Source organism: Corella eumyota, chromosome 2 (genome assembly GCF_963082875.1).
Source record: "Corella eumyota chromosome 2, kaCorEumy4.1, whole genome shotgun sequence".
NCBI classification, from domain to species: domain Eukaryota; kingdom Metazoa; phylum Chordata; class Ascidiacea; order Phlebobranchia; family Corellidae; genus Corella; species Corella eumyota.
The window spans coordinates 18,704,995-18,731,257 of NC_137491.1; the positions used below are offsets into that span (position 1 = coordinate 18,704,995).

Sequence of the window (26,263 nt, forward strand, 5' to 3'; positions counted from 1 at the left end):
TGTCTAAAGCCGAATTTTGGTATGTAAATTTTTGTAAAAAAATTTTTGGTAATAACTGCGTCTTTGTTAGAGCCTACAGGTTTGTAATACTTAACGGTATAACTATATAGTGTTACTTTTACAAACTATATCCATACAAAATGCATATGTGTATTCGCGTTGTATATTTTTTAAAAAAATTGGATATATTTTAAATTGTCAATATTTTTAGAAACAGTTTTATTTAACACTTTTATTGGACTTCTACGTTAAACATGTGACTATAAGTTGTGTGTATTGCTACTTTAGTAGTTACATCGGCTTTTCAACATCGGTTTGCATGTATGTTATGTTTAAACTCAAAGTTGTTGGTATATAAATAGATTGATTATTAAAACGAACAAAATCAAAATATACATTTGATTAGAGACAGCAAAAAGGCAATGCACTATATACGATAAAAACAGCAAAAATAAAAAGAAAAAAACGAAGAAGTGCGCAAAATAATAACAAGAATTACAAAAGTACGTTTAATAAAATTAATTTTTTTATTTACTAGATTGTACAGTATAAGAAAAACCTGTCGATCTCGCAGATTTTTTTGTGCTAGATTTGAGTTCCGCATTGAAATTTTTTGAAATTCGGGTAAAAAATTTGCATATTTTAATGATGACGTCATTAATTCGTTAAGTTTTCCGTTGCGTCATCACTTGGATTGACGTCGTTCCACTCTAAAGCTTCTTGTTTCATATCTGCGTATTTACTCTTGAAAAATCCAGTCTAAAACATTTAAAATAATGTGTTAAAAATATTAATTTTAAACAAGTTGTCTGGTTTAAAAAAAACCATAATTATGCTGCTGATTAAGTGCTGGCTCAGCAGGAATTTTTACCGCCTTACTTAAGGGCACTGCAGCATGATATCAGTGGGGATTGAACCCACGACCTCATGTGTGGTGTAGCAAGTGTTCTTACCACTACAACGCGCTGCCGGTTTAGTTGGAGTTATTTAGTATATAAAAATATAATAACTTGATCATTTAAGAATGTAAATATGAAAACACTATACCTTGTATAATATAAGAACAATAGCAACCAATAGTAGTAAACCTCCAATAGCAGCAACAATATAAACCCACAATAGATTGGGGTTGTCGATTACGGTTGGCGGTCTATATGTTCTTGCAATTACATCAGTCTGTAAAAATACGTTTATTATAATATTAAGAGCAGAAGTTTTTGTGGCGTTGGGTTAATGTATTTGCTAGTCCAAGATGTTGCTAGTATCTTTGAAAATTTGTGCATGTATAAAAGATTGACTATTTTTGAAAATAATAGTTTTTTTGGTCCCAATTTATTACGCTTTTTTGATTTGCTTACTAATATTGCAATACTGTTATCAACGCTTACCGTGAGTGATATCTGCGTAGTTGTTTGGCCTAGGTTGTTGATGATCAACATGGAGTTTTCGTCATATTCAAAAACAGATCTCAAAGTCAATTCACTTATATTCTGATTACAAAAAATTTAGAATCAGATATTATAAGTATATTTTATAAAGTTCACATTTTTATTTAAAATTTTTTTTCATTAATAACTTGCAATATTTGAAGGTTTAACTTAAGTATTGATATATTAATTTGAGTTAAATGTTAAGGTGGTTTTACAAACCAAATATATATTAAAATTAAGTATGTACCATGAATCTTAGGGTTGGTGTCCATAATCTAAAGAACGCCGATAGGAAAATGTTTTGTGAAGACTCAAGATTGTTAATTGTACATCTTAGCGTCCTGCAGTAACCGTTTACATCATTTGAACAGTCCTATAAAAAACACATTAAATTATATATACATTAAATTTGTCTTTTTTTAAGGACCTTTTTCATATATTTTTATTATTTTTACATATAGTTTTAACATCTTTTTATTGGAGATATCATAACTTAGTTTGTTGACAATGACTTGCAAAGGTCAAGACAAGTTTAGTTGTTTTATTTATAAGTTTATTCTGATGAAATATTTAATTAACTTTAAGGTCATACTCATATTCTGTTAGTATATATATTAAATAAGAAACTTACATATAGTCTGTCACTGATAAAGTTAGGATTGGGGTTGATAGTTATGTTGTTTCCCATCGTGTTATTCTCATTGGGTGCTGCCTCTGTTAGATCATATTGGTTGATTAAGTTTTGCTCACAAGAACAAGTGGATCTTTCCTTTATGAACAAATTAAAATAATCATTAAAGTATACAAATTTTGTCATAGTATTACTTTAAATAAAACTTGATTGCCTTGATGATAAAGTGTTTGTTTAAACACGTAAATAATAAGTAAAAACTTATTTATATACAGCATAATAATGGAATTGTCAATTTTTTGATACAATTTTTTTCAAAATCAATAGGTATATTTAAGTAAGTAGGAGCAGTGTTTAAATTGTGGGGTAAAAATATTGTTTTATAATTCTTACCGAGTCAGTATTACATTCCACTTTGTAAAGATATAAGAGATGGTCGTCTGTTGAGATATTGCTTGGGAAGGTTAATGAGACTGTAGATTGTGGTATGTTAGCATAACCAAGACCTCTAATCTATAAAGTTATAAAAAAAATAAATAATTTGAAGTTATACAAAAACCAAAATAGGTAAACGATTTTAGAATTAATTAAATTGTCAAAGGCTTGTAAACATATGTGTGTTGTAAAAGTTTTCTTTTGGGTATGATTCATATGATGTTCTTTATATAAAAATATTATAAATCATATTCTTTTGACCACTTTTATGTAGATTTGTTTCATTTGTGTTTGCAAATGTTATGCACGATTTTGTTTTTATACCTCAAATCCTAATTGAATATCTGAAGTGTTGATTCCAATTTGTTGAACTGATGTTATTGTCTGATTTTGAAATTCCTCTTCGGTAAAGTTAAAGGGCACAGTGGGCTCAACAGTAACTCTAAAGTAGTTAAATTAAAAGCACATGTTAAACAGGAAAAGCAAGTACTGTAATTGACTAATACTTTATATAATATAACATTCATGTTAAGCAATTAAGAAACTGTTGACGTTGCAAGCAACTTATTTTTAAATATAAAACTTAAGTTACTTGTTAAAAATTGTACGCAAGCTTTTGGCAATATTACGCTTATAAAAACCTTCCAAGTTAATAATAAATTTTACTAATTTTATGTTTTCTTACCTGTTAACGTTAGCATCAGATCGGTATCGTACTTGGTTAGTTGTGTTCCAAGTGTTATCGATAATATTTGTGTCGTTAAGAGTGCCAGATCTATATTAAAATATGGTTGTATTTATAAACGTTTTAATAGAGTTTTAGATTGGGTTACTAATGGTAATGGTTTCAATATATTTTTGTTTTAATTTATGTCTTTAAAGTGGTATTTTTTGAGATGAACTTACGCAGTTTCTGCAGACACTTTAATTAGAACTTCATCAGTTGCCCCATTTGCTCTCAGGTTGCTGGTCGAAAATTTTAGTTCAAAATAACACTAAAACAATAATAAATAAACATTTCAAGAAAAAGAAATGTATTAAAAAAATATTTAAAAAAATCCTAAAAAGTTTTGATTTATGTTTGTTGAAAAATTAATTACAAGCTATTATTTTACCCATTGATTTTCTGGCATAATATTCCCAAGTCTTGTGTCAAATTGGTAACTTAAAACTTTTGTCCGTAATGGCAACGTGATAACATCATTCTGTATATCAGTTAAACAAGCAGAGTGCCTTGAATTTGAGCTGACTACGTTTTCAAGCTGTAAAAATTTAAAATTAAATCATAAATAGTTGTTGGAGAATTTTAAATACCGTTGGTGACACTTGGTGTGTTAAGAACAACTTTAATAACAAAAATTAACTAGTTATGCTTTTAACTTAAAAGTGTGTCACATATATATATATATATATATATATATATGTATATTGGATTATTTAATAAGATATTTTTTATTGACAGAGGTAATTTTTTAACATGAATCATGAATTTTTCTAAAAAAACATGTGCAAACCTTGGTAAAACTGAGTAGGTTAGAGTATGTAATTACTACTCTAGTACCAAACGCATTTTCCCCGTTATTAGTGAGGTTAAGTCGGACTTGGATCGGTTTGTTAGCAGTATCTGATGATATTACGATTAATTCGCCAGCGTTGGATAGTTGTAAAAGTGAAGGGTCAATTCTGTAAAAAGATTTATCAAGTTAAATTTGGTTGTTGTTTTTGTAATTATTTTGTTGTTGTTTTTGTAATTATTTTGTTGTTGTTTTTGTAATTTATTTGGTTGTTGTTTTTGTAATTATTTGGTTGTTGTTTTTGTAATTATTTTGTTGTTGTTTTTGTAATTTATTTGGTTGTTGTTTTTGTAATTATTTGGTTGTTGTTTTTGTAACCTGATATAATTATGATAATTTGATAATAAGTTTTAATTTTGTTATTGAAGATGTGATAAAAATACAAAATGACATTAAGTCGTATGTTTAAATAGTGTACTATATTTTTACTACAATTTTAAATGACAATTTTTAAATATTTATTTTGAACTTACAAGTCAATAGAAGATGGTGGTATAGAAATATTACCACTTAGCCCTAAGTCGTAAGAACAGAAATCGTCTGATCCACAATTCTTTGCAAACTCAGCTACAGCTCGAGCGCTGTTAGGCTGCGATCTAAAACAATATTAACAAGATTAAAACATATATTGGTATTATTGACCGGTAGTGTGGCGAACCGGTCATGGCGTCTGACCACGAGCCGAAAGATTTCGGGTTCAAGCCGCACCAACGTCACACTATTCGCCCTTAAGCCCGGCGTTCACGAAAAGCTAGATCACGTCATACCAGCACACCCTTTACCCAATAAAAAATACAAAACCTATCGCCTTAAAGTGATATGGAAAAAAAATATATTGGTCATATTATAAACGTTTATATGAATGTATTTAAACGAAAATACTGCCTGGCAATGTTTCTTGTAACTTTCCTTTGTAGTTTTTTGAGAAATTTGACTAAAATTTTTTTTGCATATTTTTTTTTAAATTACGAAAATTGAAATTAAACTTTAGTTAAGAATAACTTACGGGTCACGAACAGATGACAGCGGTGTGGCTATATGTTGTGGCGAAAGGTCAAAGTTTAATACCGCTGTAATGTCGGTCGAATAATCGAGAATATTTTGCTAAAAAAATCGTGAAGTGTTGTTAATAACAAAAACATGCAAATTTATTTATTAAATATTTATCCAAATACTGTTAAAATTTTATAAATTAACCAAGTCCTGTTAATATTAAAGTTTCCAATGTTTTTTAAAGTTAAGCGTAATCAGGTCATTTATAGGTTATGTTCCCTTAGTTTTTATTATATAGTGTAAACTGGATTATCTTGTCCAAAAATGCGTGCCTTTTGGTCTAAAATGCATGTTATATCATTGTATATGTTAGTCATAGATATTTTATATCAATTGGTTAGCTATTTTTTAATATAACATTGATTTTTTCTATAGTTACCTTAACGTAAATGTCATAGTTCCAACAACTTTGTACGCCTCGTTGTAAAGTTCGGTTTCCACTTCGTGTAAAAGAACCTGTGAGTGTTGAATTTGCAACAGTTCTGAATTCTATTCGGTTCAGGTTGTTGTCCAATGAAACGTTAAACACAATACCTGAAACGTTGTGAAAATAAAAATTCGTAAAAAAATGTTATTACTTTATGTGCATGTAAATAGTTTCAATCAAAATAATAGTTATGTTGTAATTGGCAATGATTGATTATATTTAAACCCTTCCTTATAAAACGATTCCTTTTTCAAAACACAGATAAAACTGTTTTTAATAATTAAGGTCACTAATAACATAATTAAAGTGTTATGTTACAGAGTTTTGCAATTTTGTAAGTGATGTATATAGTATGTTAGTATAGTTGACAATCATAAAATGTCTATAGAACCTCTAAAAAATGTCTGTGGTACTTACAATTTAATTTTCAAAAATACTGGAAAATGATTAACATAAAAAACCAGGTTACCATATTTTTTGTGTAACGTAGAAAGTACCAAGTAGCGTAGTGATGTATGCCAGTACTTTCTACGTCATCACAAACAGGGGTTCCCTTTACTTTTTTTTAATTAATTTAAATTTTTTTTTTTAAGTTGTATAACTTAAAAAGTAGATGAAATTATGTAAAGTTAAAATCAATTTAGTGTTCAGTGACACCAACTTTATCAATTTTTGAGTATAAAAATATCGCTAATATATGACTTTAAACATAATATAATGACAGTAAACTTTTAAAAAGTATTCTACTTACCAACTTGGTTTTCTACCGAGGTCCCATTCACAGTTAAACAAGCAGTTAATCGTAAACATTGTCGATTTGCGGTGTTGAAACATTCAAAAATATCGACATCCATGCGGTTAAAACTAAGCGAGCTTGTAAACTTTGCTACCGGTCGAGATCTAAGTTAAATAAATATAATATTAAGGTTTTTAACTTAGGTTTAAAATTAAATTTTTTATTTTAAGAGTTTCTAAAAAAATGAATACTTTAAGTTTGATTAGATTTTTAGGTATTTATTTCTCTGTTCATTTTTTCTATGACACTTTTAAATAATTATACCTGAAAATAACAACTGTATCGCTTTTGGGGGCTCCCACTGCTACATCGGGGTAAGAATTCCCGTCCAAATCGACCCCACCTTGTAGGGACTGACCAAAATATTGTAGGTTTGACCCCACCAAGTCAGAGGCTGAAATTTCCTGTAAAAATTGTAAAAATTATTATATGACACTTTTTGGGTTTCATTTTAATAAATAGGTATCTATTAAGACATTTTTTATGCTGCTTTTAAATGTTTAAAATTTAACAAACGATATTCGTATTTAAAAATAAAGCGGAAGATATTGTGTTAAACAATTAAAATTTATCGTAACGTTAAAATAGTTACTCTATCGGTTCTGCACAAATTCGAAATACTAGTCAATAGCCCACCCTACAGTTGAAATTATAATTATCATAGTATGGTCGCTACTCTCAACTTACGTTTGCTGGCAATAATTTTACCCCCTCACTAAAAACGGTAGTTTTTTTTATAAAATTAAAGGCCTATAAATTTTTATAATATTTCTTTTAGGGCATACATAAATAAATTGCCCACTAAGCTTTATTATATATAGCATTCTATGAGCGTGACGTTATTTTAAACGTAAATAACAACTTACTTGTTTGTACATCGGTTGAATTCCTGTTGCGCTACCGTGATAAACAAACACCGATCCTTGGTCTCCGTACGCGAGAGGTGCGCCTATTATGACGTCATTGAACCCGTCGTCGTTCAGGTCGCCTGCAGCGGCCATCGCGGATCCGAATCTTCCTCCTGGAAGATTGTTACCAGTTAACACCTCCGGCATATAGGATTCGGTTGCCTGTAAAAAAATAAATTATGACGTTATTATTGCATTTTTTTACATGTCAAAATTTAAAAAAATATTTACATGTCAAAATTTTGGTTATTTTTTATTATAAATCGGGTTTTAACTTATTAATATTTGAAAAAGATTGACTTAACGATATCATAAAGTAAAATAATGTTGCAATAGACTTAGTTTTACAGAGCACATGGCATTAAATTTAAATTCTATTAAAAGCGCGCCAAATGATAACTTTTTACAGTAGTTAAAATACAAAAAAAACTTACCCAAGTTTGTACAGAGTTGCTCGCTTGTGAAAGATAAACATAAACTCGTCCCTCGTCATAATTATCGCCAACCCACAGCGGTGCCCCAACTAATAAATCGTCTTTTCCGTCGCCGTTGATGTCAGTAGAGAGTAAACTCCCGCCAAAATAACTGCCAAGCTGTCTGTGCGCTGCATTGGCTCGAATGGTTTGAGCGTCGTTAAATTCTTTGCTGTCTCTGACCGGTCTGTAGACTACGACCTTTATAGAGAACATTTGGGTTAAATACATGGAGAAAATACGCCAAAGTTATATGGCTTAAAACATTGAGTTAAACTTAATACGGTAATGTTTTTTTTTCAACAAATTTAAATATTTAAAACATAAGAAATGCAAAAAAAATTTCGGCTTTGGGAAAGATTTAAAAGTCAAAGTTTATTTAAATGCAATAGAAATACAAAAAATTTCTAAATTGTATGTTCATAAATTTTTTGGGCACTTTTAGCCAACTTTTTCACAACTTTTAGTTTTTTAGTTAACGTGACTAAATTACGTAGGGAAATTTTAAGTGACGTTACTTTTTCTGACACGTCCTGTCATTAATTAGGTTTTAATAAGAAATAAAGTGACAGAGGGAACCGTTTTTGGCTTAACGTTATATGTTTTCGGAAAATATCAAAAACGAAAATTATATATTAAACAGTCCCATGAAAAAAATAAATAAATTTTTGATCTTCTTAGAAAAAGCAAATTTTTAAAAGTGCTTTTAAAATTGAACTTACAGCTCCTTCTAATAAATATCTCGGTGCTCCTGTAGCAACAAATTCTTCATTGTCGTTGTAGATCCCAGTACTTACTGTGTAGCCTGTAATAAAATAAATAAATAAAATAAATAATATTTTACTTTTCAAAAGCTTATGAAATTTCTGTTTTTGCAATTTTGAAGGTTTTTTTTTGTTTAATGTTGTTGTAAAATTTGACCTTCGCACATGCAAAAGATTGTTTATATTTTAAAAAAGAAAGTTAAGTTTTAAAAATACTAAATTTTAAAATTGTTATAGGTAAAGCGTTATTTATATGTGAAATAATTTTAATTAATTTTTGAATTGTGTTTATATAAGTTTGTAAATTTATTTGCACTAAATATAGAAGGATTATTAATATCACTAACGTTTTGGTTAAAATATTTAGAATTTGTTCGTTTAACCACTACGTGTTAAGAAGTACACAACTCACTTGGCTTATTATAAAAGCTCTATATATTTAAATAAATTGTAAACTTGATACTAACCGAGATAAGATTCCTTTGTTCGGTTAGGTAGCACAAGTTGAACTTGCGAAAAGTCTGGGATATCAGCTGTCGTGTCGCTTGCCGAATCATATTTAGCTACTGACCCGCTCCAGTCGTAGGCCCCAACTGCCCCCAATACTAGTAACCCCGACTATAAACACACAAAATATCGGTGAGATGACGTCATATGCTATTAGGGTTTATTTTTATAAAAAAAATTATAAAATTTTTTAAGTTAAATTTATACAAATTTTAAATCACATTTTAAACAAAATAAAAAATAAAAAATAATAAAGAAGAGAAAGGTATAAAAGTAAAGAAAGAACAGTTTTTCGCACGTTTTTCGAAACGGGTTGTTTTTTAAATAAACCGAACTGTTCGCGTCGCAACTGAAAAAAACACGCGATTTTGTACAATTCGAGAATTTATTTTTGTTGACCCAACCTTGATTTGGGAATCTAAAATACCTGTGAAAATATGTTAGCCTAAAAATCGGTTAATTTTGGTTTATTCTAAAGTTACACTCTAATAATAAAAAGAAAATTCAATACCCGGGTTTTTGTAGGCACTTGTCTTAACGTTGTTGATCATCTAAAATAAATTAAAAAAAAAAAATTAAATTTGGTAAAAAATTTAACCATAACTACGTAGAAAAAAATAGTATTTTCAACTTTAAATTTATTTCAACATGGTCGATTAAAAGGTCTAATAACAACTTGATAAGAGTATCATAACTATACGTCATTTCCTCTACGTAAAACGTTAAAAACATTAAGTTTTCATCTACTTAAATACTTATATAACATATAATCCTAATATGCTTATGGTTTATTTATTGTAAACAAATTATTAAAAAAAAATTGTTATTGAATTTCGACATAAATTTAAATAATTTTTAAATCTTTAACTTATATTACTACCTTAAGAAACGTATTTAATTTCATATTAAACTTAGACTATATAGTTATCCTAAAAACCTTAAAATATTCTTCAAAAATTTAAAAAAGTATTCATTAATATCACAAAAATACAAATAACTCGACTTACCTTTTGTAAAATAGCTTTTCGTTAAATCTAACTTCTGATGTTCCTGCAACTTAACTTAAGCGAAGTTCTTTGTTCTGGTGTAATATACTTAACAGAACACAACACACAATCTACAGCCTCGCATAACACACACATAGACACACACACGCGCGCGGTTGTTTAAAAGACTCATTAATACATAACAATAAGAGACAGAAAGCGGAAAAGATGACGCGCATGCGCGCACACACGCGCGCGGGAGAACCAATCAGGAAATGACGTCATGGAATGGTGTCATATTCTTGAATGTATTCTGGATTTCACAATACGTCAATTGGATTAGATAAATGTGTTCACATTAAATAGGCGTGACGTCATGTTATAACGTTACTGTCTGTTTTTAGCCAACTTTGTGTCAAATTTGTCTAGATTAAGTGCTTTTTATATGACTATTCTAGCAATTGTTTGATAATGATTTGAACTATATGAGTTATTTAAAAAGACATATGCATAATTGTTTTGTAAACCTTACAATATAACTTTGAAAGTTCTTAAATTGCTAGCATTTAAAAAAAATTATCGTTAGTCCCTAATATTTTCTAAATATACAGTTTGCAAATGAAAATTTTAAAGTAAGTTTAAATTTTTTAAAATTTTAGTTTAAGCTATAAAAATGGTATTAGTTTACTGTGTTGCATCGGTTTATAAATATATGTGGGCTTTCGTTATGTTGTGCATTAACTCGAAACGTTACGTTATAAAAATAAGTTAACCTTGCCAAAGATAGATGACAGTCCCGCCTCGCATTGCATCAACTCGTTGTTGACACCGGTTTGGGAAGAACCTTAACAAAAACAAAATTAGGAAATTACGTCTGTTTTTGTTTCAGTTGTTTTGAATTGGATTTAATAAATGTCTTTAACCGGGTTATATACATATATGGTAAAACCTCTTGCAATAAAATTGTATAAGTAATATGGTTTTAAAATGTTGGTGTTTTGACTGGTGGTTATGGTTTTATTAGGAAAACTGGTTCAACTAGTAGTTTATTATAGTGGTTTTTACGTTTTTGGGGTTAATTTTTTTTGCTGTTACTTGTCCATTGATTTCTTTGTTAAGGGGTTATTTAGCTTAAGGCTATTTATTTTGTATGTCTTCTACTAGATTCTGGTTGTAAAAATACATTTCTATTCTACCTTCCATTATTTGAATCCCTCGCTGTAGTTGTGCAACGATTGTCGACAAATCCTCAAAATCATTAACAGTTATGACTCGATCCTTGTCACCTGCTATCTGTACAAGTTCAGATAACTTGTACTTTCCAACTCCTACTGCAAAGGACTCTACACCCTCTTCGCTGGCATATTGTGTTGCACTGGGTAGGTCTCTGAATATAAATTAGTGCAAATATTGGAATGTTGATTTTTTGTTTTGTTGACTAAAAGTGATATAAACAGGTATAATGAAAGAAAAAATTAAAAAGTTAAATAAATGTAAATACTTGCTGTCATCTGCATAGCCATCGGTCAGTAAAATCATAACCCTCCTTGCATCTGGATATCGACTACTAGGTCCATTGAAATCTTGTTTAACTGTTTTATTGATTGCATGTGCAGTCCAAGTGCTATATGCTTGGTACTGTGTTGAAAAATAAATATTACTCTAAATTACCTAAAGTTGGTTAATTATCGTGATTTAAGTTAAAGCTATAACTTAATATGCTTTTATTCTTACGATACCGTTGAAATTGTATGTAAAAATGTTATATACTTAAAGAATAGGCCATGTTTGTTTTAACTTAGGAAATATATTAAATTTTGTACTGTATTCAGGTGCTTATACATAAAGTATATATTAAAGTTTTGTTTGTACTTATAATAACAAATTTAATATTTAATAAAATTTGTATATTTAAGTGGCATTTGTTTTTGAAAAAATTAACTCAAAACTTACTAAAGATGTTACTTTAATTTGCTTACCTCAATTGCGCTAACTTTTTTGTCGAACAATTTTTTATCGTGGAATTCCCCTAAAGTGATCTCAGTTTTAAGGAAAGGTTGCTTGTCAAAGTTCTTAGTTCCAGGCGGGTAGTAATACGAATATTGCACCTTGAAAAATAACTGTTTGTTAAGTATTTTGCATTTCGTACAAAATTCACTTTTATTTTTTAAAAGAATTGATGGATCTAGCTATAACTTCATTTAAAATAATTTAAAGTAATTTTTGCTAAATTTAATTCGATTTGGCACCAAATTTATGTTTAGTATTTTAAAAGGTTAATTTATAGAGCTATAGTTTTTTTATTAAAATTTTTCGTTTGATTTGATTTTTTTAACTTTTTTTTCCATATCCCTTTAAGGGGAAAACTTTTTGATAGTCCAAGTGCGTTTTATCAAGTAAGGGTGTGTAATCTAGACGTGTATAAGCTTTCCGTAAACGCCGGGCTCAAGGGCAAATAGCGTGGTATTAGTGCGACTTAAACTCGAACTTTTTTGGCTCGTAGTCCGCTGCCATGAACGGTTCACAACACTTTGATTAGAATTTAAAGGTAATTACTTACCACTCCTACTTGTACTTGTTTTGTGATGTCAAAGCCATCAGTGACGTCTTTGATCCATTCTAAAACTTTCTGAAAACTTTCGTTCGTGACGGAATAGGATCCGTCCACCACAAACATAAGGTCGATATCGCGCTCAAAGCAACCTGAGTCACGTGATAAAGTTAGTCACGTGGTAAAGTTAGTCACGTGATACAATATACTAGGTGATAGAAAAAAATAATCAGAAGTCAGTTTTGTCGTGGATTAAATGGTTAGTTAATTCAATGGTTTCATTAATTGGTTAATTGGTTTCATGGTTTTATGTTAAATAGTTAATTGGTTAAATGGTTTCATGGTTTCATGTTAAATGGTTGCAGGTTAAATGGTAAATAAATTTAATGGTTGCATGTTACATGGGTAATTGGTTGAATATTTAAACCTGTTAAATGGTAATATATTTTTTAAAATAGTGGTTACTGTTTGATTGGTTATTTCAAAAATACTTTAATAAAAGATTTTGCTTGCTTAATATATTGCACGAATTCAGTTAATGATAAAAAAAACTGATTTGTTTTACAAGTTAATTGATATTATTTGGCTTGCAACGTTAGGTGTAACTTAATAAATTAAATAAGGTTGTTTATAGTTTATTTTATTTTTTTCACTCTTTGGAATTTGAAGGCATGCATTAAAATTGTAAATATAATATCATTCACTCTTTGGAATTTGAAGGTATGCATGAAAATTGTAAATATAATATCAAGTAGGTTGACTTACTATCCCTACAAGGTACTCTCTTGTTCCAAACTGTTACAATTTGTCCATCCCCTCTCCCTACCTCGTTTTTCGAAACATAACACGCCCCCTCAGCTTTGTATGTATTACCACAGTCATGGATTCTTAATGGAGCACATACCTGGAATAAATAAAATATTGTTTACCTACTCTTAAATTTTTGAAATCATATAAAATATTTTAATAATTGCAATTTTAACCTATTAGGCAGAAACTAAATATATATAGTCGCAACGCAAAATATACTGCGCGCCACAAACGGTGACTTTTAGATGTTTTTTTTGGTAACATTGCTGTTTTAACTTTAGTTTGTTAAATGTCTTTTGCTTTATTAAGTAAATGTAGCAAGGTCACGTCATTTCTAATACATTTTTAAACTGAAATTTAACCCAATAGGCAAAACTTACTTAACAAAAAAAGCTACGTTTGGTAATATAGTAGTAAAACACAAAACTTTGCGCACCACAATCTAAGATTTTTAGGTATGTTTTGACAATATTGATATTTCCAACTGTAATAATGCAATAATTATGTAACTCCTTTCCTATGTGTTCCCAGCGAAAAATTCTTCACTTTAACTATAATTTATTACTGGTCAAGTATGGCCATCAACTTGACAAACTTGGTTACAACAATTTTTCACTTACGACCAAGGTGTTTTTTCGCAGCATCGTTGTACCAGCATCTGAAGCTGGGTAGTGGGATAGTGAAAGCCCCAATGCGTCCCTGCTTGCTATTTCAAACCCACTTATATCTCGCTGTACCCCAGCTCTCGTGGTGCAGTTCTTGCCTTGTGGTATGCTTAAGTTCATGAAATTGCTTTCCGAGGTTTCTGTTAAGTGTTTTGTAAGTAAGGTTGTGATAGAGATTTAAGTTTATTTAAAAAACTTTTGGTTTGACTTGACTTGTTAATTATGTTGCTATGGTTCAAGGTTCAAATTTAAAAAAGGAAGATTTTTAAAGTTTTTTAAAGATTTTTTTAGCTAATAATACAATATTTACATTGAGTGTTAAGTAAAGGGTAAAGTTAAAGTAATAATTTTAAGTTTATAGAAAACTATTTTTCTTGAAAAATTTTGCAGCTGAATTTAGGTTGTGTTTTGTTTATATTTTATAAATATATTTAACCTACCGCATAGATAGGCTGCACCCATAGCATCGGTTGGGTAAAGTGCACTTCTTAACACAGGGTTAGGTTCTATAACAGGTGTACCCTCTTCTTTAGTTAAATCAGTATAAACTGAGAGTAATTCTGTTGGTGCACCAGCCGCTATTCTATTATAAAATTTGTTTGTTAAAATTTGATCTAAATTTTTGTTTAATAAATAGTGTTTGATAACATTATGCTGTAAATAAGGCACTGAAATTTGCACATGAAAATTTATTAGACGTATAAATGCGTTAGGAGAGTTTAGAAAAAAAGGTCATTTTATAAAAAAATGTATATTTAAAAATGAATAATTCTTTTTAGATAAAGTTTAATATGCAAATATGATTTTTAATATTTTTTTTACTATTAAATTAATTTATTAAGTTGCTATTATAATTGCGTTAGCACAGTTTAGAATATAAGATTTTTATGAAAAAATGTATGTTTAAAAATGTATAAATTCTTTTTTTAGATTAAGTTTAGTTTTCAAATATGAGTTTTAATATTTTTTTAGAATGTAAATTAATTTTTTTAGTTGATTTTTAAATTTAGATTTATTATTAAGCAAACCATAAAACACTTACTGTACTGTTTCTTCTTTTCCGTTGTTAATAAGCTGTAGTAGCAAAGTATATCCAAAAAACGAAGGTGTTCCGTTATTGTTATTCAGTATTTCTCCGAATGCATTTTTCTCAATTCCCCTCACGAAATATTTTAAAGTGTTGCTTTGCGTGTCAATGTTGAATCCACAAGTAAGGTTTATAAGAAAAATAACTATTCCAAAATTGATGCCCCATAATTTAATTAGATTCATTTTTACTTAATAGCATTACTATACAAATATTTTTAATTATGAACAGCTAATTTTGCCGAATTTTTTACCTTAAAATTTTAATATCTGATAATTTTTAATAAAACATAGGCTTTAGTGATTTTTCTAGAAAACCTAAGACAACGTTAGTGAAAAAACAAGATTATACTTGTCGCTATACTATCGATGATATGTTCTATATTATAAGATTGAAAGGGAAGTGCAATAGAAATATAAGGTTTTGCGGGTTTCGAATTATTTCAATGATTTCTTTTTCAATAACTCAACGGAAAAACGTCATTTTTAATGCAACACAAATTTACTTACTATATACGGGTTCTTTATAGCTTAACTTTTTTACTTTATGTGTCTATACGATATTAAGCTAACCCTTCTTATCCTGAAATATTGCTTACTAGCAATTCTGTCATATTAAAATATATCAAAGCTTGTTTCTTTTTATTAAAAATTTATATCGCTAAAATTGAAAAAATCCCCAATTATTGAAGCTTTTTGTAAATTTATAACTGTTTTCTGTTGGCAGATATCGTTATATCTTTATTTAACATGTAGCCTTGTTCGTTTAGGGTTTAGTCATATGTATCTGAAGCAAGACTGCTATTTTAAGCACAAGCTAAAATGGTCAAGTTCGTAAAATTGTGTGTAACTTGTTGTTATAATTAGCTCGTGGAAGCAATATGTAGTTTAATTGGCCAATTAGTTAATCATCCAATGTGCCAAATATGCTTAACATTTCATTTCGTAATATTGGGTGTCATTTTAAATAAAAGCTTGTAAGTTTACATATGTTTAAATACTAAAAGAGATATTCAAATGCAAGTTTAATAACAGCATAAGCAAGGTCACGCAACGTTACCTAATGCTTTGCTAACAGTTTGATTTAACTGAACCGTATTTTGTTGCAGAAACCTAATTTTGGTATTTCCGAAACAAAATAATACTTGAATAATACGTTGCTGTTATGCGCACCTTATAAAATAAATAACTGTTTTGTTTCTGCAATTTATAACTGGTATATCATAGCCCAAAGGTGTAAAAAAGTAGGAGTGAGAAGTAGTAAAGTATTTAAGTTATACTAGTTATATAAACCTGAGCAAATGTTGTGGATAGTCCAATCTCGCATTGATGTAATTCGTTGTTGACGCTTGAGTTACCTCCTAAAAAAATTTAAAATTTTTGTTTAAAAATTAATAAGTTATTGTAATTGTTGTAGTATATTTATATTAAGTATTTGTTAATGGTGATACCAAATGCTTGGCATACAGAAGTTAATTTTTATAATATTTCGTTAACTATTTGTGATTACAATTTCCAAACTTGGTTATGATAGGGTTATTTTTGTAGAACAATTTTAATAATTTTATTAACATGAAAAAAATTAATTTGAAATCTTAAAAATTGGTTTGTTGTTGTGTCTTTAATAATAAAATTGTAACGTTATTCGTATGGAAAAATAAGTTACAAAAAACGTTAAACAACGTTTATAACCTACCATCAAGAATTTGAATATCATTTTGTATTTGGCCAACAATACTTGCTAAACCATCGAAATTTTCAACTGTTTTAACCCGGTCAGGTGACCCGGCAATTAGATCCAATTCACTTTTAATAAATTCATTTCCCACACCGACCGCAAACGATTCAACGCCCGACTCTCTAGCGTAGTTGGTGGCGGAAGGCAAATACCTGTTTTCAAATATAGAATAGTTATGATCACATATATAATTGAAAAAGTGTAAAAAAGGTAGTTTGACAATTGTTTTTTTGATTTTTGTTTAAGAATATTACTTTTTTAGCGTATAGTAAGTCATTTAAAGTAGATACATACATCAAAAATTGTTTTTCTTTATTGTTTCTATATATATATAAATACTATTTTTTTATTGATTTTAAAAAGTTGAATTTATAGTACGTTATTGGTTTTTAAATAGTCCAATGCAATTTAATATAAAACGCAACAATTTAGGCAGCTCGTGGACTAATCTCATAATAATTAAGTGTAAGTATCTAATGATAATTGATATTTAATTACTAACTCAACATCAGTAGATTTTCCATCTGTTAGCAAAATCATAACTCTTCTTGCTTCTGGGTATCTGCTCATGTTGCCTTTAAAATCTTCGTTTACAGTTTTAATAATAGCACTTGCAGTATACGTACTTCCCTTTGCATACTAAATGTTGTAAAATATAAAAGTTAGAAAGATTTACTTTTGTTGAAAACTTGTTCTTGTGACTGAGACTTTGTAACGAAGTATTTGGTCAAGTTTAATCAGAAACTGTTTGAGATAAACTACAAAGATTTGTTTTTTTACCAACTAATGTCTTTGATGTAATTAATTTGGATTAACTTTATGTTCTTTGTTTAATGCGATATATATTAATCGTATCATGTTAAAGTTATTTAAGATTTTTTTTTATAAAGATGTTACCAAGGCTTGTGTTAAGTACCTTGATTCGATCAATAGCTAGATCAAACTTTTGTTTGTTTTTGTATTGACCCAACCCGACTTCAGTTTTTATATAAGTACGTCTTTTTGATGCCGACGAATATTGTACCTAAATAAGATTGCAGTTTTGTTATACTTTATATTAAATAAATATTACAATAACTTTATAAGCACCCTTTAAATTAAAAAAAAATCCTTGTGAATTTTAGCTAAAAATTTTTATACACTTCTTTAAGTTAATTTTCTATTAACGTTGCTTAACTAGTAATCATATTTAAAATTTCAAATTGGGTTAAATTTTTTAGCATAGGTTTTAAGACTTACTCTTTCTTATAGATTTCTTAATTTAAGTTTATTTTAAATGCACTTACCACCCCAACATGTACAGCATCTAATATGTTAAACCCATCTACAACATCTTTAATCCAATCTAAAACTTTGATAAAACTTGCGTTTGTAACTGAATTTGAACCGTCTACCACAAACATAAGGTCTACTTTTTTGTTACCGCAACCTAAAGTTAATTGGTTATTACTAATTATTAAAAAGGATACAATTATAAAAGAATTTATTGTTTATACATTTATGTTATCCTAGTTTATTAATTTGTAATTTTTTTTTTAAGTTTTGGGAATTTAAAATTTTCAATAGTTTGTGTTTTTTGAAAGTACATGTAATATTGTTTTTTTTTTAATATTGTGTTTTAAACGTGTTAATATTATATTAATTTTATTATTTAATCTTATTAGATTTTTTTGGTAAGTGTATATGTTTTACCTCTATCGCAAGGTGATAGTTTTCTCCAATTGCCTTTAAAGTTGTCAGTAGTTGAGATATAACAAGCACCAACTGCATGGTAACTTACCAAACAATCTCGCATTTGAAGAGGTGCGCACACCTAGAAATATTTAATTTAATTTAAATCGTGCCCAAATTATTAGTTGTTTTAGTCTTGACGTTGTTAAACATTGTTAAATATATATATGTTAGTATTTGAACTAAAGTAAAACAATAAGTTGTGCAAGAGCGTGTCAACCAAAATGTTAAGTAAAACAGGGGTAACATTTACATTCTTATTTTTATTGAATTAAGACCTTGGGTTCAGATTAAGCACGACGTTTGCAGCATTAATTTCTGCACGTTTTAATAACACTTAGATCGACAAATAATTAAATACATTAAACAGAAACCTTAACCAAAACCCCCTGTTTAACATCCGACTTACGGTTATTTGATTGCTTGCTATTGTGTTGCCCTTATGCAAGGCTGTCGACATTGTTAATCCTTCCCGTTTTAAAATATCAAAAGGTCCGGCGTGTGTCGTTACCATTACCTGGTTAGTTAGGTTCATGTGAATGTCATCGTAATCTTGTGACGTATTAGTATAATCCCCTTAATTATATAATCACCAAGATAAGTAATAAAACATACTTTATTTAATCTTACCGTTTAAATTTCAAGTTCTTATCTTCTTATATTACTGTTTGGCATTTTACCGTTTAGATTTAAGGATTTTATTTTCCCAATATACATTTTATGTCTTTAAATACACCCCTTTAAGTCACGTAAAGTACATTGCTTAGTAAGTACCAGTTTTAGAAAAAAAGCTTTTTTATACCAACACAGTTAGATAAATTATTTTTTAAACAATATAAAGCTGTATTTGTACATTAGAAATTTTTTTTTATTTTTTGTTATACTCACTTTGATAACTATATAGACTTCCATGCTGTGTTTGATTTAGTTTAACGTCATTATTTTCTTGTGTTGGGGCTCCAATTATAAATCTAAAAGTTAATTTATTTTTTTTATTTTAACAAGATTTTTGGAGTATACTTTTAGCAATGTGTTTAAAATATTTAGTAAACTTGTTTTTATCTACAGTAAGCAGTGTAGTAGCATAACTTTTCTTTTTATTACATGTGTTGACGTATAGGTTTTTAAATCCATTGAATTATTTACAAAACTTTTTACATTCAACATATGTTAAATTTCAGTAATAAGAAAATGGCTTGAAAAAATAGTTTGATTTATTTAATTCCGTACAATGTTGGTATAAATAAAAAATTTCTACTAATAGTTTAATTTAAAAGCTTGTTAACTAACCTTAAATTGTCATCCAAATTTTGAATTAAAACATTGTATCCAAAAAAGTAGTTTTGGTTATCTGTATTTGATTTTCTAATTGTTCGTGTTAATTTTCGACCTGTTTCAATGTTGAAAGCTTGCATACAACTAAAAATCGACCAACACAACAATACTGGTAAAGTCAAACCCATATTGCAATTGTTGTTTTTAAAAATATTTCTTTGTTACTGTTCTTCTAGGTAGCTTACATGTACCTATATTTCTATATCACCTTGATCGTTCTTTTTAGACCTGTAGAGACGTATTTCTTAAACTGGCAGGGGCCTTGCTTTTTTAATTGTTCACGGTATACCACTTTTTTGATACATAAGCCGTTATAATTTTACATTTCTTTTCTGTGACCTCATTTTTTTCTTTATTTCCCTTTTTATGCCATCGACGTCACATGTAAATCTTTACATAGGATTTACTACAGCGACCACTATAATGACGTCATTTTGATTGACTTTTTACCGAAATTCAATAGGTTTCAATAAGTGACGTAAAGATACACCTATTGCTATATTATTCAATAAAATAATTTAAAAATACTTCAGTTTCATGACGATTAGGTGAAATTTTTTTTAAACTTTCATTATTTTTATAACGTAAGAAAACCATTTACAACATTTCTACAGATTCTTTTTATAGATTTAATATTTTTACTGAACTTTAACTAATGTTTAATACAAAAAAAGTCTTTCCAATACTATTCTATAAAAACGCTATTTGATCTACGTTTTAGTGTCCAACGATAATCAGTTTCATTTACAAACAAGTTATTCAAATATAGATGAATGTTTTAGTCGCTTTCTTAGTCGGAAATGTCAGATTTTGATCCCCAGTTTTACGATTATTTGATGGGTGGTCATTTTATTTTGTTTGTTTTAAAATTAATCTGACATATAGGCATCCGACATTCATATTAATAAAAATTTGTTATTATCGCGTATAGGGTTTAGTCATTATATATATAGAAATTTAATTACGTTCGTGTAAATATATATATATATATATATATATATATATTTACACGAACGTAATTAAATTTCTATATATAGACTCCATATATATATATATATATATATATGGAGAGAAAGATTTTTAGTATAAATATATATATATATATATTCTCTCATGTATTTGTTCGGTAATTTTTTTGATTTATTTCTTATAAACTGTATAACAGTGCCTTTTAATTTAGATAAGTTTGTTATTACAACTCCTTAATACTCGGCGTAAACTGTAAACGTTAAATCCGCATAAGATATATCGTATTATATAATATTGTAATAGAAGTAAGGAAGCAGAATACGAAAAAAAGAAAACGCAAAGTAAAAAAAAGGTTTAAGTTGTTCTTACCTGGCTAGATGCTGATGATAAACCGACCTCAGATAGTTCCAATGAGTAGGAAGATATTGTTTCATTCGATAATGAACCTTGTTTAAAATAAAAGTTTAACGTTAACTTCTACTTACTTGCTACTTTAAAATTTTATTTTTTTTATGTTTTATATTATTAAATTGAAATTTAGTTAAGATATAATTAAAAAGACATTAAAATCACAATTCAGACATTGCAATATACAAATTTACACTTATACGGACACATATTAATACAAGTTTTAAATAATCTGTCAGTAAACTACAGTTAGTTACCTTCTAAAGCAAATGTTATGATAGCAGTTTTTAAGTCGTCTATGATTGCCGCCAAATCTGAAAAATCAGTGACGTAATATACTCGTTCGTTACTGTCCGTTCCCGTGGCAACCGTCTAATAGGAAAAAAAGATTTTTTCTTTAAGTAACTGTTATTGAAAAACACTTGTCAATTAAAGTTTGATTTAAGGTTTTTGTAGTGTGAAGATTGTGAGTGATAATTAGATTTTAATGACTTGGCATGAGTTTAAAATACGATAAAAAACTTCGATTTGATTTTATTGATCAAGGTTTCTTTTATGTTTTTTTTTACTTTTTATGTTTTTTTTGGTTCATGAAATTACATTTTGTTTTTTTGACTTTTTAGCTTCTGAAAACTTGAACGAATAGTTTCCTAAAATTATAATAAAGAATTTACATGTAAATTTGATTTCATAAAATTAAAAATTTAATTACTGCACGTGATTATTTTAATTGCTTAAATCCGGAACCAGAATTCTTAGAAATTGTAAAATTAATTTGTAGACACAAATGACAAATAGAGTACTTAATTTTGTCATGCATATTATAATCAAATTATGTCTTAACGTGTAGTCATTTTGTCAGTTTTACAACAGGTTATCAAAGTTTAATTTTTAAACAACAAGTTATTGAGAAAATTTAACTTAAATCGAATTGTTGTTTAATTTTTAAACAACAAGCTATTGAGAAAATTTAACTTAAATCGAATATTTGAAACACTTTACAATTAACATTGTATTATATGATGAAGCAAAAATAGTGTTTGCTTGTTAAAAATCTTAAAAAAAATAGTTTTGTAATAATATTAAGGATTGTTATTTTATAACAAAAACACTTGTACAGCATAAATAATTACATAACAAGAAATTACAATCTTACTCTAAGTTGAGATTGTACCGCCCTCCCCACCCCCACAGCAAAAGTTGTAATTCCCAAACTTCTGACATAGTTTGCTGAGAACGGTAAATCGTCTTTGTCAGTCGAACTGAAAAATAATTGTTTTGTTAAATTAAAAATTATGGGCAAAAGTATTTGGGTAAATACCACTTATGTATTGTTTGTATTATGCTTTTTAGTTTGCAAAAAGAAAAAACATTAGAAGAGTGTTTAACTAGTTATTTTTATATATATCAATAGAATATAAAACTATTGTTTATTGTCTAATATTTCTTAGTTTGGTTCATTTCTATTACACTTTTTAAGTTAATTTAAACAATTATAAATTTTTTTGTTTTTCTTACTTCCCGTCGGTTAATAAAATAAGAATCTTGGAAGTTCCAGGGTCATTATATCTGTATGAACTTTGAAAGTCAAATATTGTTTTGTTTAATGCATGGGCAGTGTATGTTGTAAAACGAAATAGCTCGATCTTGTTAACAGCTCTCTGAAAATTTAATAATTTAGATTAATTTGTGGAGAAAATTTTTTTTAAATTTTGTATCATGATTTATTAAAAAAAAAAAATAATTTTTTTATATTAAAAGAATAAGTTAAGAAAGGCTTACATCAAAATCTACAGCGTTTTTGTATCTTCCTAATTCGACTTCGGTTTTGATAAAAGTTTGGTTATTTAGAGGTCTAGATAAACATAGATGATATGTTATGTTCTATAGTAGTACAAGAATATTTATATATAATTTTTTATTGTTATATTTCAAACTTGAATATATTGTTACAGATGGAATTTTATATTACTAAGCTTTATGATAAATTTGCTTTAGAAATATACCTAAGCCTACTTTATATTATTATTTTTTTTTTATGTAACATTTTAAAAATACTTACAAAATCAAAAGCTATATAAAAAATAAATAAATTACTTATAATAAAACAATAAGATAAAAAATCGTAACTTACTCGTTGGGGTAATAATGTGAATATTGCACAACCCCGATTTGTGAGGCCCCACTGGCGGTATCAAACTGTCTTGATACCTGCTTAGTCCAACTTTTAACCGTTTCAAAGTTACGTAAACCTACCGAGCCAGAGCCATCGATTAAGAATATTAAATCCAGTTTAAACGCCGGGCACTCTGTTTAAATTAAATTAAAAAAATGTTTAAATATGTTTTAGACTAACAATATGGATTTACATGTCTCGGAAGAAAAAAATTAATGGATAAAATGCTTTTGGAAAAACTGCCCAACATTAAGTAAGTGTAGGTAATGTTATTTTAATTATAGTTGTATTGTTTAAAGCAGTACAACTTGTTTAGTAAACATTTAGTTGGCCACAATTGGACATATTTATGTAATTTGTTGCGATAAAGAACTATTTAAATAACCTTAACAGTAAGTTTTAGTTTAACTTAATTTATATTTAACAGTTAGACAAGGTTAGTTTATTTAAATTTTTAAATAATTGAGTTAACGTGTTATCTATTTAATTTTATAATATTTTAAAGTTGACATATTTACTGTGACAGCGTAACATTTTTTAAATATCTTTGGTTTAAACTTGCCTAAGTCTCTAGTTCTACCGTCCGGGGCCCAAGTTGCCCCGTTATTAGTGCTCTTATAGCAATAACCGGGTGTGTAACGTACTCCGAAACATTGCTGTATTCTTGTTGGGGTACATGCCTAAACAGGGTAGATAAATATGTTAGCATGTGCTTAAAACAATATAACTCATGATTAATCCATCCGAGCAATACTTCTTTTATATTATTGAGCTAACTAAATAGACCCAAAAACTTAGTTTAAAACTATGCTGGAAAAGGCTAATTTATCAGACAAAAAAACTTAGCTACGCTTTTTATATTAATAACTTATGATAGAAAAGTGTGGGAGGTTTATACAACGGATCTGCTAAGCCTATGACACTTACTGTTAAATCTCCGTTATTTAATCCACTTAAACTTAACCCATAAGCATCCCCTAGTTCAGGTTGGGGTGGTTGTACTGAGGTACAAGATAGCCTTGATTTGCTGCTAAAATTTGGTGTGGGACAAGATAATATGTCTCCATTACCTGAGTAAAAAGTGTTTAGTTTAGTTTAATTATTCATTTATTAATTTTGAAAAAAATTTACTTTTATAAAATAAAACTTTAAATTTTGTAGTTGTAAAATCATTGCTAAAATAACAATGTATATATGTTTTACCTAAAATTGTTTTGCTAGTATTTTTATTAAATAATATTCTAAAGTTTAAATGGTGTTTAGTTAAATAAAATATGGGAATAGAAGTTGTTTAGAAAATTAAAATAAATTGATATTGGTTAATTTGTTTCAGTGTAGTTCATATGTTAAAAGTGGTTTATAATAAAGCGTTGTTGTTAAATGGATATTAGAAACGTTAAAAAAAATGGATACAAAAAAATAATTATATTATAATTTGTTTTGCATAAACAATAGTTTGTTATGTAAGTAAATATATTTAGTTTGTGTAAGGTAATATATATCTTACCAAGTGTATTTCGACGATCTTTACTTTGTTGACCTCTTCTACCTGGTATAACTGTTTTAGGCGCTCCGACTATTAGTCTAAAATATTAGAAAATATTACATAATATAGTTAGGTAAATGGTTACTTTTTTATTATATTGTATTTGGCTTATCTAAGTTTAAAGGGAAATTTTTGTTGAGCAATTTTATAATTGTTTATGATAATTTATTGAAAGACAAATTTAATAGACAATTTTTTTTAAGCAATATATTAAATGAGATACGTGATTGTATTTAATTTTTAAAAGGCTAATTTAAAAGGTTAATTTAAAAGGCAATTTTTATTTTGCAATTTAATAAAAATCTATAAATTGAAAGTTAACTTTTTAAAAACTAATATTGTCCAAGTGATTGTCGTAGGTTAGAAACAATGAATGAGTAAGCAAATTTGTAAGAGTTATTGTCAGTACGCATAATCAATCAAACTGTCAAGAACTAGTTTGTTATACTATGTATTGAATTGGCATAACTGAATTGAATTGGCATATTCTCAACAATAACAAACTATGGTTTGATACGAGTAATCTCTATATCAATGCATTTTGCTACGTTTTTAAACAGAAAAAATATATTTTTTTTATATGTACAAATAAATTAAAGGTAATATTGTTTTTGTTTAACTATATTTAATCTTAACTAAATTAAAATACATTGAAAAACGTGGTTTTTAAGTTAAAACAGATTAAATTTTACATTTAAAAATTAAACTAAGATTTGACATATTTTTTTAAGTATACTTGATCTGAACTAAACTAAAATACATTGAAAAATATATATTTTAAATTTTGACTGCACGGAAGCGAATAAAATGCTAAAATCACATAACTTTTAATTAAAATACTAATAAATTTAATCATTCTGTTACCTTGTATCTTTGGTCTGACTGTACAGAATATTATATCCAAAATAAGTCGAAGTAATAGCAGAAGGAGTTGAGGTGGCGGTTAGCGAATCACTCTGTCTTATAAAAGGTGACTGAATATATCTTATGCCATCAGGAATATAAGCGATGTTAACACACTGCGTTGGTTGTCCATATAGTAGCACCGTTGATAAGATAATATTAATCCAATATTTCATTTTTAGTTTGAGTTTTATATTTTTATGGGGTCGTTTAGAATTGTTTAAAATTTATTTTGCGCTTTTTAATTTAAATTTTTTTTAACTTGTTGTTAGGAATGATTTATTCTTATTTCTTCAATAAATTTAAAATCTGTACATTCACATATAAAAATATAGTAAGCTTCTGACTTATTTAAATTTAA

General features: G+C 28.0%; 3 protein-coding genes and 1 long non-coding RNA gene across 7 annotated transcripts in view; all 4 read right to left on the minus strand.

Annotated features, from left to right (window-relative positions):
- Nucleotides 1-145: 145 nt before the first annotated feature.
- The window catches only part of LOC145743554 (integrin alpha-1-like), a 47,227-nt gene continuing 21,109 nt past the window's right edge, over nucleotides 146-26,263 (minus strand). Inside the window, exons 1-29 of one of the 4 annotated variants that reach the window (XM_082561544.1) lie at nucleotides 15,053-15,332; nucleotides 14,451-14,593; nucleotides 13,966-14,150; nucleotides 13,301-13,439; nucleotides 12,545-12,687; nucleotides 11,964-12,092; nucleotides 11,486-11,622; nucleotides 11,181-11,371; nucleotides 10,758-10,828; nucleotides 8,959-9,109; nucleotides 8,450-8,532; nucleotides 7,689-7,928; nucleotides 7,213-7,416; nucleotides 6,611-6,750; nucleotides 6,302-6,450; nucleotides 5,503-5,657; nucleotides 5,077-5,174; nucleotides 4,544-4,666; nucleotides 4,011-4,179; nucleotides 3,612-3,758; nucleotides 3,403-3,491; nucleotides 3,182-3,271; nucleotides 2,821-2,938; nucleotides 2,455-2,574; nucleotides 2,062-2,199; nucleotides 1,678-1,803; nucleotides 1,389-1,490; nucleotides 1,048-1,176; nucleotides 146-759 (exon numbers count right to left, since the gene is read on the minus strand). In XM_082561544.1, the coding sequence (XP_082417670.1) occupies nucleotides 658-759; nucleotides 1,048-1,176; nucleotides 1,389-1,490; nucleotides 1,678-1,803; nucleotides 2,062-2,199; nucleotides 2,455-2,574; nucleotides 2,821-2,938; nucleotides 3,182-3,271; nucleotides 3,403-3,491; nucleotides 3,612-3,758; nucleotides 4,011-4,179; nucleotides 4,544-4,666; nucleotides 5,077-5,174; nucleotides 5,503-5,657; nucleotides 6,302-6,450; nucleotides 6,611-6,750; nucleotides 7,213-7,416; nucleotides 7,689-7,928; nucleotides 8,450-8,532; nucleotides 8,959-9,109; nucleotides 10,758-10,828; nucleotides 11,181-11,371; nucleotides 11,486-11,622; nucleotides 11,964-12,092; nucleotides 12,545-12,687; nucleotides 13,301-13,439; nucleotides 13,966-14,150; nucleotides 14,451-14,593; nucleotides 15,053-15,282 (4,041 nt within the window). In that variant the 5' untranslated portion in view covers nucleotides 15,283-15,332 and the 3' untranslated portion in view covers nucleotides 146-657. Of the gene's footprint in view, nucleotides 760-1,047; nucleotides 1,177-1,388; nucleotides 1,491-1,677; nucleotides 1,804-2,061; nucleotides 2,200-2,454; nucleotides 2,575-2,820; nucleotides 2,939-3,181; nucleotides 3,272-3,402; nucleotides 3,492-3,611; nucleotides 3,759-4,010; nucleotides 4,180-4,543; nucleotides 4,667-5,076; nucleotides 5,175-5,502; nucleotides 5,658-6,301; nucleotides 6,451-6,610; nucleotides 6,751-7,212; nucleotides 7,417-7,688; nucleotides 7,929-8,449; nucleotides 8,533-8,958; nucleotides 9,110-10,757; nucleotides 10,829-11,180; nucleotides 11,372-11,485; nucleotides 11,623-11,963; nucleotides 12,093-12,544; nucleotides 12,688-13,300; nucleotides 13,440-13,965; nucleotides 14,151-14,450; nucleotides 14,594-15,052; nucleotides 15,333-26,263 lie in introns of those variants that run through there. The other 3 variants (XM_082561545.1, XM_082561546.1, XM_082561547.1) reach the window with 3 other exon arrangements.
- On the minus strand, nucleotides 9,110-10,750 carry LOC145743557 (uncharacterized). Its single transcript, XR_014281023.1, has 2 exons — nucleotides 10,006-10,750; nucleotides 9,110-9,549 (listed from the first exon to the last, which is right to left on the minus strand). It is a non-coding gene; the product is annotated as an uncharacterized LOC145743557 (long non-coding RNA).
- Nucleotides 16,366-20,028, minus strand: LOC145744009 (integrin alpha-X-like). The gene is made up of 9 exons (XM_082562098.1): nucleotides 19,856-20,028; nucleotides 19,454-19,536; nucleotides 18,975-19,141; nucleotides 18,527-18,647; nucleotides 18,121-18,263; nucleotides 17,751-17,858; nucleotides 17,337-17,473; nucleotides 16,793-16,986; nucleotides 16,366-16,457 (listed from the first exon to the last, which is right to left on the minus strand). Exons 1-9 carry the CDS (start codon nucleotides 20,026-20,028, stop codon nucleotides 16,366-16,368), a joined length of 1,218 nt encoding a protein of 405 aa, XP_082418224.1.
- LOC145744013 (integrin alpha-X-like) lies at nucleotides 21,093-26,078 on the minus strand. The gene is given in 11 exon segments (XM_082562104.1): nucleotides 21,093-21,119; nucleotides 21,239-21,315; nucleotides 21,535-21,649; nucleotides 22,434-22,539; nucleotides 22,796-22,938; nucleotides 23,060-23,119; nucleotides 23,390-23,586; nucleotides 24,016-24,133; nucleotides 24,381-24,523; nucleotides 24,961-25,037; nucleotides 25,864-26,078. Coding segments are annotated over 11 exon segments (1,278 nt in total).